The sequence below is a fragment of the Castor canadensis genome, chromosome 12 (assembly GCF_047511655.1).
Source record: "Castor canadensis chromosome 12, mCasCan1.hap1v2, whole genome shotgun sequence".
Lineage (NCBI taxonomy): Eukaryota > Metazoa > Chordata > Mammalia > Rodentia > Castoridae > Castor > Castor canadensis.
Genome location: NC_133397.1, coordinates 81,244,012 through 81,256,852, shown reverse-complemented (window position 1 = coordinate 81,256,852; position 12,841 = coordinate 81,244,012). Strand labels below are relative to the sequence as shown.

The 12,841-nt window shown below is 39.5% G+C and overlaps 1 protein-coding gene across 1 annotated transcript in view; it reads right to left on the bottom strand.

Moving 5' to 3' along the window:
* Positions 1-428: 428 nt before the first annotated feature.
* Positions 429-12,841, bottom strand: part of LOC109675841 (small ribosomal subunit protein uS5m) — a 37,379-nt gene continuing 24,966 nt past the window's right edge. Inside the window, exons 11-12 of the mRNA XM_074050238.1 lie at positions 5,265-5,401; positions 429-3,420 (exon numbers count right to left, since the gene is read on the bottom strand). Of these exons, the coding sequence (XP_073906339.1) occupies positions 3,196-3,420; positions 5,265-5,401 (362 nt within the window). The 3' untranslated portion in view covers positions 429-3,195. The remainder of the gene's footprint in view (positions 3,421-5,264; positions 5,402-12,841) is intronic.

The window sequence follows — 12,841 nt, the reverse complement described above, 5'->3', positions numbered from 1 at the left end:
TTTTAATGTGGAAAAAAAAAAAAAGAATCCCACATTAAATATACATGTGCAGGAGTCCTTCCTTATCAATGGCATATACGTCCCAAGAACCCCCAGTGGGTGCCTAAAATTGCAGATAGTACCGAACCCTATATATCATTAATTTTTTTTCTAAACATACATATCTATGATAAACTCTAATTTAGAAATTAGGAACAGTAACAGATTAACAACTAGTAGTAATAAAATGGATAATTTTAACAATATAATAAAATGGCCAGCACTACTGTTGTGTTTTGGGGCCATTATTAAATAAAACTTGGGTTACTTGAATACAAGCACTGTGATACAAGTACATTGATAACTAAGATGGCTACTAAGTGACGAATGGGGAAGTAGCATATATGGTGCTGACACACTGGACAAAAGGATGAGTCACATCCCAGAGGGACAGCGCAATATTTTATCATGTAAATGGAGGTTAACTGAAACTGTGCACAGCTAAACCATGGGTACTGGATTAATGCAGATTAAAAGGGATGGAAAAAGAAAGAAGTACCTATATTAATTTTAGAGCAAGGAAAAATATGGAAAAAGGAGTACTTACATTAATTTTGGAGCAAGGAAAATTATCAATCAGAAATAGGGACATTAATAATGATAACCAATTCTCCCATGAAGACATAAAAATCCTTAATATGTATGAGCTTAACAGCAGAACATTAAAACACATAAGGCAAAAACTGATAGAACCGCAAGGAAAAATAGATGAATCCACGATTATAGTTTGAAATTCCATCACCCTTCTATTAGAAACAGACAGATCCATCAGAAAGAAAATCAAGAAAGCTGACCTCAACAGCACTATCAACTAACTGGATCTAATGGACCTTGTTAGAGTTTAGATCCTCAATGTCCTCCAGAGACCCATATTCTAAAGGCTTGGTCACCCGTCTATGGCACTGTTCAGAGGTGGTGGCGCCTTTGGTATACCTTCACAGGTATGCAATTTTGGGCACGGGGATATTTGATGGAAAGCCTCTGCAGACCCCACCCTCTCACTATGTAACTCTTTCCTCTGAAGTGCCCTCCCCTATGAACTCGTCACCTTGACAGTCCTTCACTACCACTCCATCTCCTCCCTTAAGAAAGTCACCAGGTCCTGATGGTATGAGCCTTCCTGGAGCTATGGACTTTCTCCAGATACTAAGTAGGGATAACTCTGCTTCTCATCTCTATATGATCATTGTCCGTTGTTGGCTCAAGTTCATTGATTTTGTTTGTTTTACAGTACTGAGAATTGAATCCGGGGCCTTGCACTTGCTAGGCAAGTGCTCTTCAAAATGCTCTCCTAGTTTTTTTTTCCTTTGTTTGTTTCAGTAATGTCTCATACTTTTGCCCTGGAAGGCACTGGACCCTGATCTTCCTACCTCTGCCTCTCAAGGAGCTGGAATTACACGTGTGAGACATCATGCCTGGCCCTGATATTTTGACATTTATTAGGTATTTAAGGAGGGTAACCTGACAAGACAGAAAACCTTTAGACAATGATTACCTTACTCTAACTAAATAACACAGAAAAAAACATGCAGTCCCCTTCCCTCCCCTAACACACACACACCTAATGATGTCACAGGTTGAGAACCTTCCCCAGCATCCAGGCTTACAGGGCCTTCTTACTGTACTGCTCCCTCTTCTGGGCAGCATGGCCTCAGGAGAGGTCTAGAGGGGAGCCAGAGCAGGGAACCTGGATTTTCACCTACTCTTGGCAGTCATTTCTGCAGCCTCCTGAGAGATTTTAAAACTCCCAGAGTTTCATAATATGATAATGAAAATCCCTCGGATACAGTCCAATCACTCATTACACCAAAAACCAAGAAATGGTCCAACTGAATAAGAGAAGGCAGGGGAAGACAACCCAAAGATGACACAGGGCTGGGCTACATGACAAAGCTTTTAGAGCAGCCACCGTAACAACACTCCCAAAACAAAACTGAGATAATATAAAGAATCGAATGGAAATTTTAGAACTGAAATATACGAAAGCCAAAATTAAAATACTGAATGGACAGATGAAGGGCAGAATCAAAAGAAAAGTTGTAATTAGTAAACCTGAAAATAAAACAACAGAAACTACCTGATCTAACAAAGAGAAAACTGACTAGAAACAAACTGAGCCTCACAGGCTTGAGAGACTATAGTAAAAGGCCCAATATTTGTGTCATCAGTGTTCCAGAAAAAGCCTGCAGGCTGAGCTAAAAAATATTCAAAGAGATAAGAAAATAACTCAGAAGGCAGACATTAGGATCGAGGTTTGAGGCTAGCCCAGGCAAAGTTAATAAGACCTCATCTCAATCATTAAGGGTGACATAGTATTCATGCCTATAATCCCAGTTATGCAGGAGGCATACATAACAGGATCTTGATCCAGGCCAGCCCAAGAGACCCTGTCTGAAAAATAACTAAAACAAAAATGACTGGGGGTGTGGCTTAAGCAGAACACCTGCCAATCAAGTACAAGGCCCTGAGTTCAATCCTCGGTACTGCAAAAAAAAAAAAAGAACACAGTAACATATTCCACAGAGTAAGAAAAGTTTTTTGCGTCATCTATCTGTTAAGGTGCTTCAATCTAGAATGTACTATTACAACTCAATAATAAAAACTACAAATAACCAAATTTTTTAAGTGGACAAAGGATTTAAATAGGTATTTTTCCAAAAACACCTACGAATGAATGGCCAAAAGCACACAAAGCCACAACACAATGAGGCGCCATTTCACACCCACTAGGATGACCTTCATCAGAAGACAGAACAAATGCTGGCGGGCAGCAGGGATGTGGTGAAACCTGGGATGCCCCAGTGGAACATAAAACAGCCCAGCTGCTGTGGAAGAGTTTGGTAGTGCCTCAATGCAGTCAGGTTACTTTTTAACTGCTCCATAAAATAAAGTTAATAAAAAGTCATTTTGGATGAATCAGCAATTTGGATCAATACTTAGACTGAGTCTTGAACTGAGATATGTATGTGAAGTTCTTATCCCACTAACTGGTGTTTACTATGTGTTCAATTAACCAAAGCTATAATATTTAATTGTAAATAAAGAAGACTGAAGTCCTCAAAAAAGAGGGGTAGCGGAACATGCCAACGTTGGAGGGGCAGTTTCTGGTGGGTGCTGGACAGCACCAGGCACTGGCTGACCAGGCCAGAGCAAAAGTCAGGTGTGTGATCTCTTTAATCCTGACCACACAGAGCGCTTCATTCCCTGCATGGCCTTCACATCTTCCCAGTCCAGTTTGACGTCTGGAACCTCGGCTTCTGGCTCTGGATCCTTTCTCAAGGCCCCCTGGGGGGAGGCAACCACAATGGGCAGAGGACCACATTCCTCCCGGAATTCCACCACATGGAGACCCTTCTTGTCAGCCAGCTGTTGATGGGTTTCCTGGCAAGACCAATTGAGAAAAGCAGGTTAGGTCTACGAAGCACAGCTGTAACCTAAACAGCAAGAACTTCCATCAGCCAGAGGGAAGCTGGAGTAAGAACCCTGTAGAGGGGAAAGAAACACCATTTCAGCTGATTGTGGGTAATGCATTCTGTGGCTAAACTATGGTGATCTGTCATGGATGGAATTATCTTAACCCATCTCTCCACAAACTGGAAAGGAGGAAGGGCCCTACTTTCCAAACCCCCTCATTATGTGCACTGCTAAATTTCATCAAGCCTTCAGATCTCACTATTAATTTATAGGAAATAAAGAGAGAGAAGACAGTAAGGACCCCACAGGTTTTTAGTCAGCACCAAACTGGGAAACACTACAGGACAAACAATCCTTTTTTTTTTCAACAAAAAAAAATGTCAAGGGGAAAAAAATAGGGAATCTACAGATCAAAAGAGACTTAAAACACAGAGCAAAAGCATGGAATGTAAATCTGACAAATGGGTACATTTGTATGAACAGGTTGGATATTTGATGAAACTGAGCCATCATTAATTTTTTCAGGAATGATAACAGTACTGTGAAGTACTTCTTAGTTTTCATCTTTCAGAAATACGCAGTGAAATATTTATGGATGAAATAAAATGGATGTCTTGAGATCTGGTTGAAAATCCCTAAAGCTGGGTGGAGTGGTATTCTGTTCAACTCCATGTTTTCAGATGTCCACTCTATACTATTGTAATTCTGTAAGTATTTAAAATCAGAAAAAAACAGTGAGTTGTTTCATAAAATGATTTAAACTGGTGTGTTACAATCAAAGGCATGTCACTTTACCCGGTGGCATTTTTGTCTGAGTAGCACATTAAAAAATGTAATTTTTTAATAATTGATGGCATTTTAGAAATGATAACAAGTGGTGGTTACATCAGAAGGTTCAAATCACTAACAGAAAATAAAAATATCACATGAAAGATTAAGACTACAAAATCGTAAATCTGACTCATATAAAACCAACAGGTTAAGTTACATCAAACAATTAAACCTTCAACAGTAGGTATGAACTTAGAAGTGTTTTGAAGATGTTTTAGTACCAACACACAAAAGTAAAAAAAAAATTATTCAAATCCTTCTTTTTCTTTTAATTAATTTTCCTATTTTAGACAGAAATATATATTATTCCATGAATCAGTCCTCAGCTAACAGAGTTCAGAGACTGGAGCCTATTCAACTGTTGCCGTTTCTGCTCATTGACCTCTGCTTAAGAGACAGGCCATCCTTGCTGGGCAGACCTTAGAGCTGTCAGGAGGGCCCCTAAAGACACAGCCCTTCCCCTCTAGTGGAGTAATAGTGGGCGAGGCAAAGGCCAAGCTCAGCAGCAACTCAAGGAAAAATAACTGACATATTAATGTTCACAGCTCTTATTAACTCAGGTGAATCTGAACCACCTATGCAGGTACCGTGCAGAATGACAGCTTCTCTTGAGTGTGAGGCACTCTAGGCACTTCACCCGAGATGACTGAAAGGACTAAGTTAGGAAGGACTTTCTCTTTTTGCCTGACTTTTCTCAACAGATGCAGCTTCAGAATGAGCATGTTTTCTTTTCATACTAAAATGCAGATTGCAATTACTGACTTTTAAAAATACTGAATTTTGCAACTTCAAAAAGTCCATGAAGTATTTGTTTAAGGGTTATCGTTAACTCTTCAGTGACCTGATGCAGCTACAGAAAGAAAAGAATGCCCACATCCTCAGGTGGCCCTGAGAGCATCTGCAGTAGGCCATGGGACACTGTGATCTTGAGCACAAGCACACTTCTGTTTCCTTGCCCTGTGACCCCAGGGCAGGGTTACCTGGTGTGCGAGCCCAAGGAAGAGGCCCCGGGTGAGGTTCAGCATATTGACAGACCCGGAGACCTTGGCGTACATGTCCTTGATGCCAATGAGTCGGCAGATGGTGATGATGGCCCTGTGGCAGCGGAGGCCATAACCTAGAAAGAAAAAAGATCAGAGTGAAACTGGCTGCTCGCCTGCAATCACAGGTCTTTCACATGTCTCCAGGACCAGAATTTAGGGACTAACATTCTGCTGCATCACTCTCCATTGGGGTGACGCTTAATAATACACTTAACTTCCAAGATGATGCTATGTCAGTGGAAGGCTGTAAGAAGTAAACAGGTAATATACATGAACCTCTTAAAACAACAGGGCTACTACAAAGATTAACAGGTGCCTGAAAGCCCTTGACATGCCATGCCCATGTTAACTAAGAATGGAGGGGCACATCTGTATACATTTGTGCTCAGGAGCACTTAGCAGAGATGTCCACTTCCTTTTCCAAAAGAACTTCCTCTTCCCTCTCCTTGATTCTTGCCTGGTCCTGGCTCAACCTTCTTAGCTCCTTGCTGGGCACTAAATCTTGGGCGGTCTCCCCTACCCCCCAGCCATTTGCCCTATTCTCCTCCACCTGTAATCCTCTAGCAGAGATTTAAAAATGCAACCCAACACATTGCTCACCATTAAAGTCCCTCACTGCCTACTGGTCTCTGAATTAAAATAAACTCCACAGCCTACAATGACCCCATGCCTGAAGTCTGCCCCTCTCATTGTCCTCACAGGAGGGCATTTCCTCCTCACGCTGGCTTTTCCACTGAAGGGACTTTGCACTTGGGATGTTCTTCCAGGCCTGCCCCTTTGCTCCTCATCTTCGAGATCTCACTCAAATTGCTCCACCTTGGAGAGGCCTCCTTTGACTATGTATGCTACTGAAGATGGTGTCCTCCCTTCTCTACCCCTCAACCCCAGCTCTAACACGTTGTTCTCATTATGGCATTCAGGCCCTCAATGAGAACCCTCAGTAGAATGTGGGCTTCAAAAGGGCCAGGATAGTGACTATTTACTATTGTATCCCTAGGGCCTTGATCAGCACCTGGCCAATGCAGGTAAGAACAAGGAAGAATGAAAGGCCTGAGTTGGGACTCTAACATTTTGATTTGGCAGACACAAAACTCAGCACATACTTCCCTGTTTCAAGCCACAGGTCTGAGCTAGAAGTTGAGTGTTACTAACTTAGGTTTCTGATTTTCGCAATAAATCAGTATCTGTGTGGAAAAACTACATTTGGATCTAAGCACATAACATATTCTCAGCTAAAACCATCCCTCTACTTAAGAGAGTCAAGGAACTTGGACTCTATAATTGTGCCAGGTCATGGCATGTGTGAACCAGGCACCTTAAGGGTGGCTGCAGACAGATTATGATGGCCTTCCTTGTCCTTTTGTGTGGAGTTATCAACACACAGAACTTGTGTTCATGCATGAACATAACATACCCATACGTAAATGTGTGACAGATGTGGAGAGAGAGATGCACATGGAAGGGGGCATGAGGCAGATTTTGGAAGAAGCTAGGAGGCATCCTGCAGGGCTGGATGACCCTGGGCCAGATCCTCCTTCTCTCCAAAGCCTACTTGGCAGAGCCTCTGGTGAGTACCATGGGCAGGTAGGTATGATACACAGCACTAACCACAGTAGATGCTCTGTGTAAGGCAGTCAGTGTCTTACATACACAATGTTCAGTAATAGTACTCACAGTCCTATGGGAATTATTTGACTATATTCTGATATGAACAATTTTAGGCTGGGACTATGCCAAAAAACAATAAAAGTTAAATTTCTGTGTGTGTGTGTGTGTTTATATGGGAAACTCTCTGAAATGCTGTGTCAAGAATTGAATACTGTCTTGTACCCAAGGAAGATGTGTTTCATGGTTACTTAAGTTTGGGAATACTGCATTTTCTATCTTCCCCTGGGATATTCATATTGTATAAACATGCAACGTGCATTAAAAATTGTACCAGTATCAAAGATGTCTTTCCTTAATCTAGTTCTCCCACTTCACACCTACTTCAGGGTAACACCTACTACTATCTCCTCACAAAAATAGTGATAAATAGGAATACAGTTACAGAAATGCCTATTTGTATATGGATTTAGAAAATGTCTATAAAGTACCTTACTATTTCAGCTTCAAAAAAGGATATTTAACCCTAATACACAGGTAATGGTTTGACCTATACAGAAACCTGAAAAAGTACAGTTCTGATTAGAAAACAAGGAAGATTTTTAAAGGGTAAATTTAACTTAACCAATTAAACTAAAATTGTAGCAGCCTTTCCCTTTTGTTTTTCCCCCCAGTACAGGGACTGAATCCAGGGCCTCACACATTCTTAAACTGTAGCAGTCTTTGAAAAATCACTCAGCTGGGCTGGCAGCATAGTTCAAGTGGTAGAGTACCTGCCTAGAAAGTGTGAAGCCCTGAGTTCAAACCCCAGTACCACCAAAAAGAAAAATCATTCAGTTATAAATGTGTCTAAACACTGTCAAACAAAAATATGATGTAGATCACAAACAGAAGCCAAAAATGTAATTTTTAAATTTCTTATAGATGTATTTTTAAAGTTTTTTTAATGTAATTAATTTTATTAATATCATTTATATTTATTTATTAATATTAAGCCAACAGTCCAAACATTACCATTTCAAAATGTACTCATGTAACAATACTTGTGAGATTTTCACATTCTTACTGAGTATTTCATACCGAGGCTTTAAAATCTGGTACGTATTTGATCCTTACAGAGGCTCTCAACAGCCACATTTTAAGTGTTCAGTTGCCTCGCTGGCTGGTAGCCACAAAGTAGAAAAGCACAGGTCTAAACCTTGATGTCTGAGTATCCAACAACAAAATAAATGGCTCATATCAGGCATCTGAATGATTAGCTATACCTTGGAAGCCAAAGGCAAGTTTTGGTGTATTAACACAACAGATACCTTTTCTTATTGTTTCTCTCTTGATTTATTTGCATGCCATAGCTCTAGCAGAGTTGAGTTGAAGCTTTGATAGTTTGAAATTTTAAAGATTTTATCTCTTCTGACTCAAACTTTTTGAGATTACTATAACTAGGGGTATACGAAATTTTTTTTTTTTAACTATAAAACTACAAGTGAAATGTGAATCAGAATGTGTAAGCATTCTACACCCAGAGTCCACTGGACATGACTGTCACAGCCTATGACCAACTCTGCCTGCCTGCTCATCTACAAGACAGGAAGAGCCACTGCTGTATCCCCAGTCTTTCAATCAATAGAGAATGTAGATGTTCAATCAATACATGATGATGAAGTGGCTGGGGTACAGCATGTGCTTGGCCTGCATGAGAATTTGGGTTTGATCCCCGTACCAGAAAAACCCAAAACCACAACACCTGATGATGAGCTGCAAAACAGTGGAACTGAACATGCTATTAAAAACAAATGTAACAGCATCAATGAATTCTCTTAATATTCCCACTCATCCAAATTCAACTATTCACTCAGTTGCTGTCTCCTATTCACATGTGTTCTTCCTGCCCAGAATTATTCTTGGAACATGATGTGTTCACAGCTAGACTTCTGTTTATTTCTGCAAGAGCCTCATTCTTCCTATGCCTAACTTAGGCCTTCTGTTTTGGTGTTTTTTTTTTTTTTTTCATTTTTCTTTTATTATTCATATGTGCATACAAGGCTTGGTTCATTTCTCCCCACTGCCCACACCCCCTCCCTTACCACCCACTCCGCCCCCTCCCTCTCCCCCCACCAATAACCAGCAGAAACTATTTTGCCCTTATTTCTAATCTTGTTGTAGAGAGAGTATAAGCAATAATAGGAAGGAACAAGAGTTTTTGCTGGTTGAGATAAGGATAGCTATACAGGGCATTGACTCACATTGATTTCCTGTGCATGGGTGTTACCTTCTAGGTTAATTCTTTTTGATCTAACCTTTTCTCTAGTACCTGTTCCCCTTTTCCTATTGGCCTCAGTTGCTTTAAGGTATCTGCTTTAGTTTCTCTGCGTTAAGGGCAACAAATGCTAGCTAGTTTTTTAGGTGTCTTACCTATCCTCATCCCTCCCTTGTGTGCTCTCGCTTTTATCATGTGCTCATAGTCCAATCCCCTTGTTGTGTTTGCCCTTGATCTAATGTCCACATATGAGGGAGAACATACGATTTTTGGTTTTTTGAGCCCAGGCTAACCTCACTCAGAATGACGTTCTCCAATTCCATCCATTTACCAGCGAATGATAACATTTCGTTCTTCTTCATGGCTGCATAAAATTCCATTGTGTATAGATACCACATTTTCTTAATCCATTCGTCAGTGGTGGGACATCTTGGCTGTTTCCATAACTTGGCTATTGTGAATAGTGCCGCAATAAACATGGATGTGCAGGTGCCTCTGGAGTAACAGTCTTTTGGGTATATCCCCAAGAGTGGTATTGCTGGATCAAATGGTAGATCGATGTCCAGCTTTTAAGTAGCCTCCAAATTTTTTTCCAGAGTGGTTGTACTAGACTACATTCCCACCAACAGTGTAAGAGGGTTCCTTTTTCCCCGCATCCTCGCCAACACCTGTTGTTGGTGGTGTTGCTGATGATGGCTATTCTAACAGGGGTGAGGTGGAATCTTAGCGTGCTTTTAATTTGCATTTCCTTTATTGCTAGAGATGGTGAGCATTTTTTCATGTGTTTTCTGGCCATTTGAATTTCTTCTTTTGAGAAAGTTCTGTTTAGTTCACATGCCCATTTCTTTATTGGTTCATTAGTTTTGGGAGAATTTAGTTTTTTAAGTTCCCTGTATATTCTGGTTATCAGTCCTTTGTCTGATGTATAGTTGGCAAATATTTTCTCCCACTCTGTGGGTGTTCTCTTCAGTTTAGAGACCATTTCTTTTGATGAACAGAAGCTTTTTAGTTTTATGAGGTCCCATTTATCTATGCTATCTCTTAGTTGCTGTGCTGCTGGGGTTTCATTGAGAAAGTTCTTACCTATACCTACTAACTCCAGAGTATTTCCTACTCTTTCTTGTATCAACTTAAGAGTTTGGGGTCTGATATTAAGATCCTTGATCCATTTTGAGTTAATCTTGGTATAGGGTGATATACATGGATCTAGTTTCAGTTTTTTGCAGACTGCTAACCAGTTTTCCCAGCAGTTTTTGTTGAAGAGGCTGCTATTTCTCCATCGTATATTTTTAGCTCCTTTGTCAAAGATAAGTTGCTCATAGTTGTGTGGCTTCATATCTGGATCTTCTATTCTGTTCCACTGGTCTTCATGTCTGTTTTTGTGCCAGTACCATGCTGTTTTTATTGTTATTGCTTTGTAATATAGTTTGAAGACAGGTATTGTGATACCTCCTGCATAGTTCTTTTGACTGAGTATTGCCTTGGCTATTCGTGGCCTCTTGTGTTTCCATATAAATTTCACAGTAGATTTTTCAATCTCTTTAATGAATGTCATTGGAATTTTGATGGGAATTGCATTAAACATGTAGATTACTTTGGGGAGTATCGACATTTTTACTATGTTGATTCTACCAATCCATGAGCATGGGAGATCTCTCCACTTTCTATAGTCTTCCTCAATCTCTTTCTTCAGAAGTGTATAGTTTTCCTTGTAGAGGTCTTTCACATCTTTTGTTAGGTTTACACCTAGGTATTTGATTTTTTTTGAGGCTATTGTAAACGGAATTGTTTTCATATATTCTTTTTCAGTTTGTTCATTATTAGTGTATAGAAATGCTAATGATTTTTCTATGTTGATTTTATATCCTGCTACCTTGCTATAGCTATTGATGATGTCTAGAAGCTTCTGAGTAGAGTTTTTTGGGTCTTTAAGGTATAGGATCATGTCATCTGCAAATAGGGATATTTTGACAGTTTCTTTACCTATTTGTATTCCTTTTATTCCTTCTTCTTGCCTAATTGCTCTGGCTAGGAATTCCAGTACTATGTTGAATAGGAGTGGAGATAGTGGGCATCCTTGTCTGGTTCCTGATTTTAGAGGGAATGGTTTTAATTTTTCTCCATTAAGTATAATGCTGGCTGTAGGTTTGTCATATATAGCTTTTATAATGTTGAGGAACTTTCCTTCTATTCCTAGTTTTCTTAGAGCTTTTATCATGAAATGATGTTGGATCTTATCAAAGGCTTTTTCTGCATCTATTGAGATGATCAAGTGGTTTTTGTCTTTGCTTCTGTTAATGTGGTTTATTACGTTTATTGATTTTCGTATGTTGAACCACCCCTGCATCCCTGGGATGAAGCCTACTTGGTCATGGTGAATAATCTTTTTGATGTGTTGCTGAATTCGGTTTGCCATTATTTTGTTGAGGATTTTTGCGTCAATGTTCATTAAGGAGATTGGCCTATAGTTCTCCTTTTTGGAGGTGTCTTTGCCTGGTTTTGGGATAAGTGTAATACTGGCTTCATAAAATGTGTTAGGCAGTTTTCCTTCCCTTTCTATTTCGTGGAACAGTTTAAGGAGGGTTGGTATCAGTTCTTCTTTAAAGGTCTGATAGAATTCAGCAGAGAATCCATCAGGTCCTGGACTTTTCTTTTTGGGGAGACTCTTGATTGCTGCTTCAATTTCATTTTGTGTTATTGGTCTATTCAGGTGATTAATTTCCTCTTGGTTCAGTTTTGGATGATCATATGTATCTAGAAATCTGTCCATTTCTTTTAGATTTTCAAATTTATTTGAATATAGGTTCTCAAAGTAGTCTCTGATGATTTCCTGGACTTCCATGGTGTTTGTTGTTATCTCCCCTTTTGCATTCCTGATTCTACTAATTTGGGTTTTTTCTCTCCTCATTTTAGTCAGGTTTGCCAGGGGTCTATCGATCTTGTTTATTTTTTCAAAGAACCAGCTTTTTGTTTCATTAATTCTTTGGTTTCTATTTCGTTGATTTCAGCTCTTATTTTTATTATTTCTCTCCTTCTATTTGTTTTGGGATTTGTTTGTTCTTGTTTTTCTAGGAGTTTGAGATGTATCATTAGGTCATTGATTTGAGATCTTTCAATCTTTTTAATATATGCACTCATGGCTATAAACTTTTCTCTCAAGACTGCCTTAGCTGTGTCCCATAGGTTCCGGTAGGTTGTGTTTTCATTTTCATTGATTTCCAGGAACTTTTTAATTTCCTCTTTTATTGCATCGATGATCCACTCTTCATTAAGTAATGAGTTATTTAGTTTCCAGCTGTTTGTATGTTTTTTGTCTTTACTTTTGTTGTTGAGCTCTACTTTTACTGCATTGTGGTCAGATAGTATGCACAGTATTATTTCTATTTTCTTATATTTGCTGAGGCTTGCTTTGTGCCCTAGGATATGATCTATTTTGGAGAAGGTTCCATGGGCTGCTGAGAAGAATGTATATTGTGTAGAGGTTGGATGAAATGTTCTGTAGACATCTACTAGGTCCACTTGATCTATTGCATATTTTAGATCTTGGATTTCTTTATTGAGTTTTTGTTTGGATGACCTATCTATTGATGATAATGGAGTGTTAAAGTCTCCCACAACCACTGTGTTGGCGTTTATATACGCTTTTAGGTCT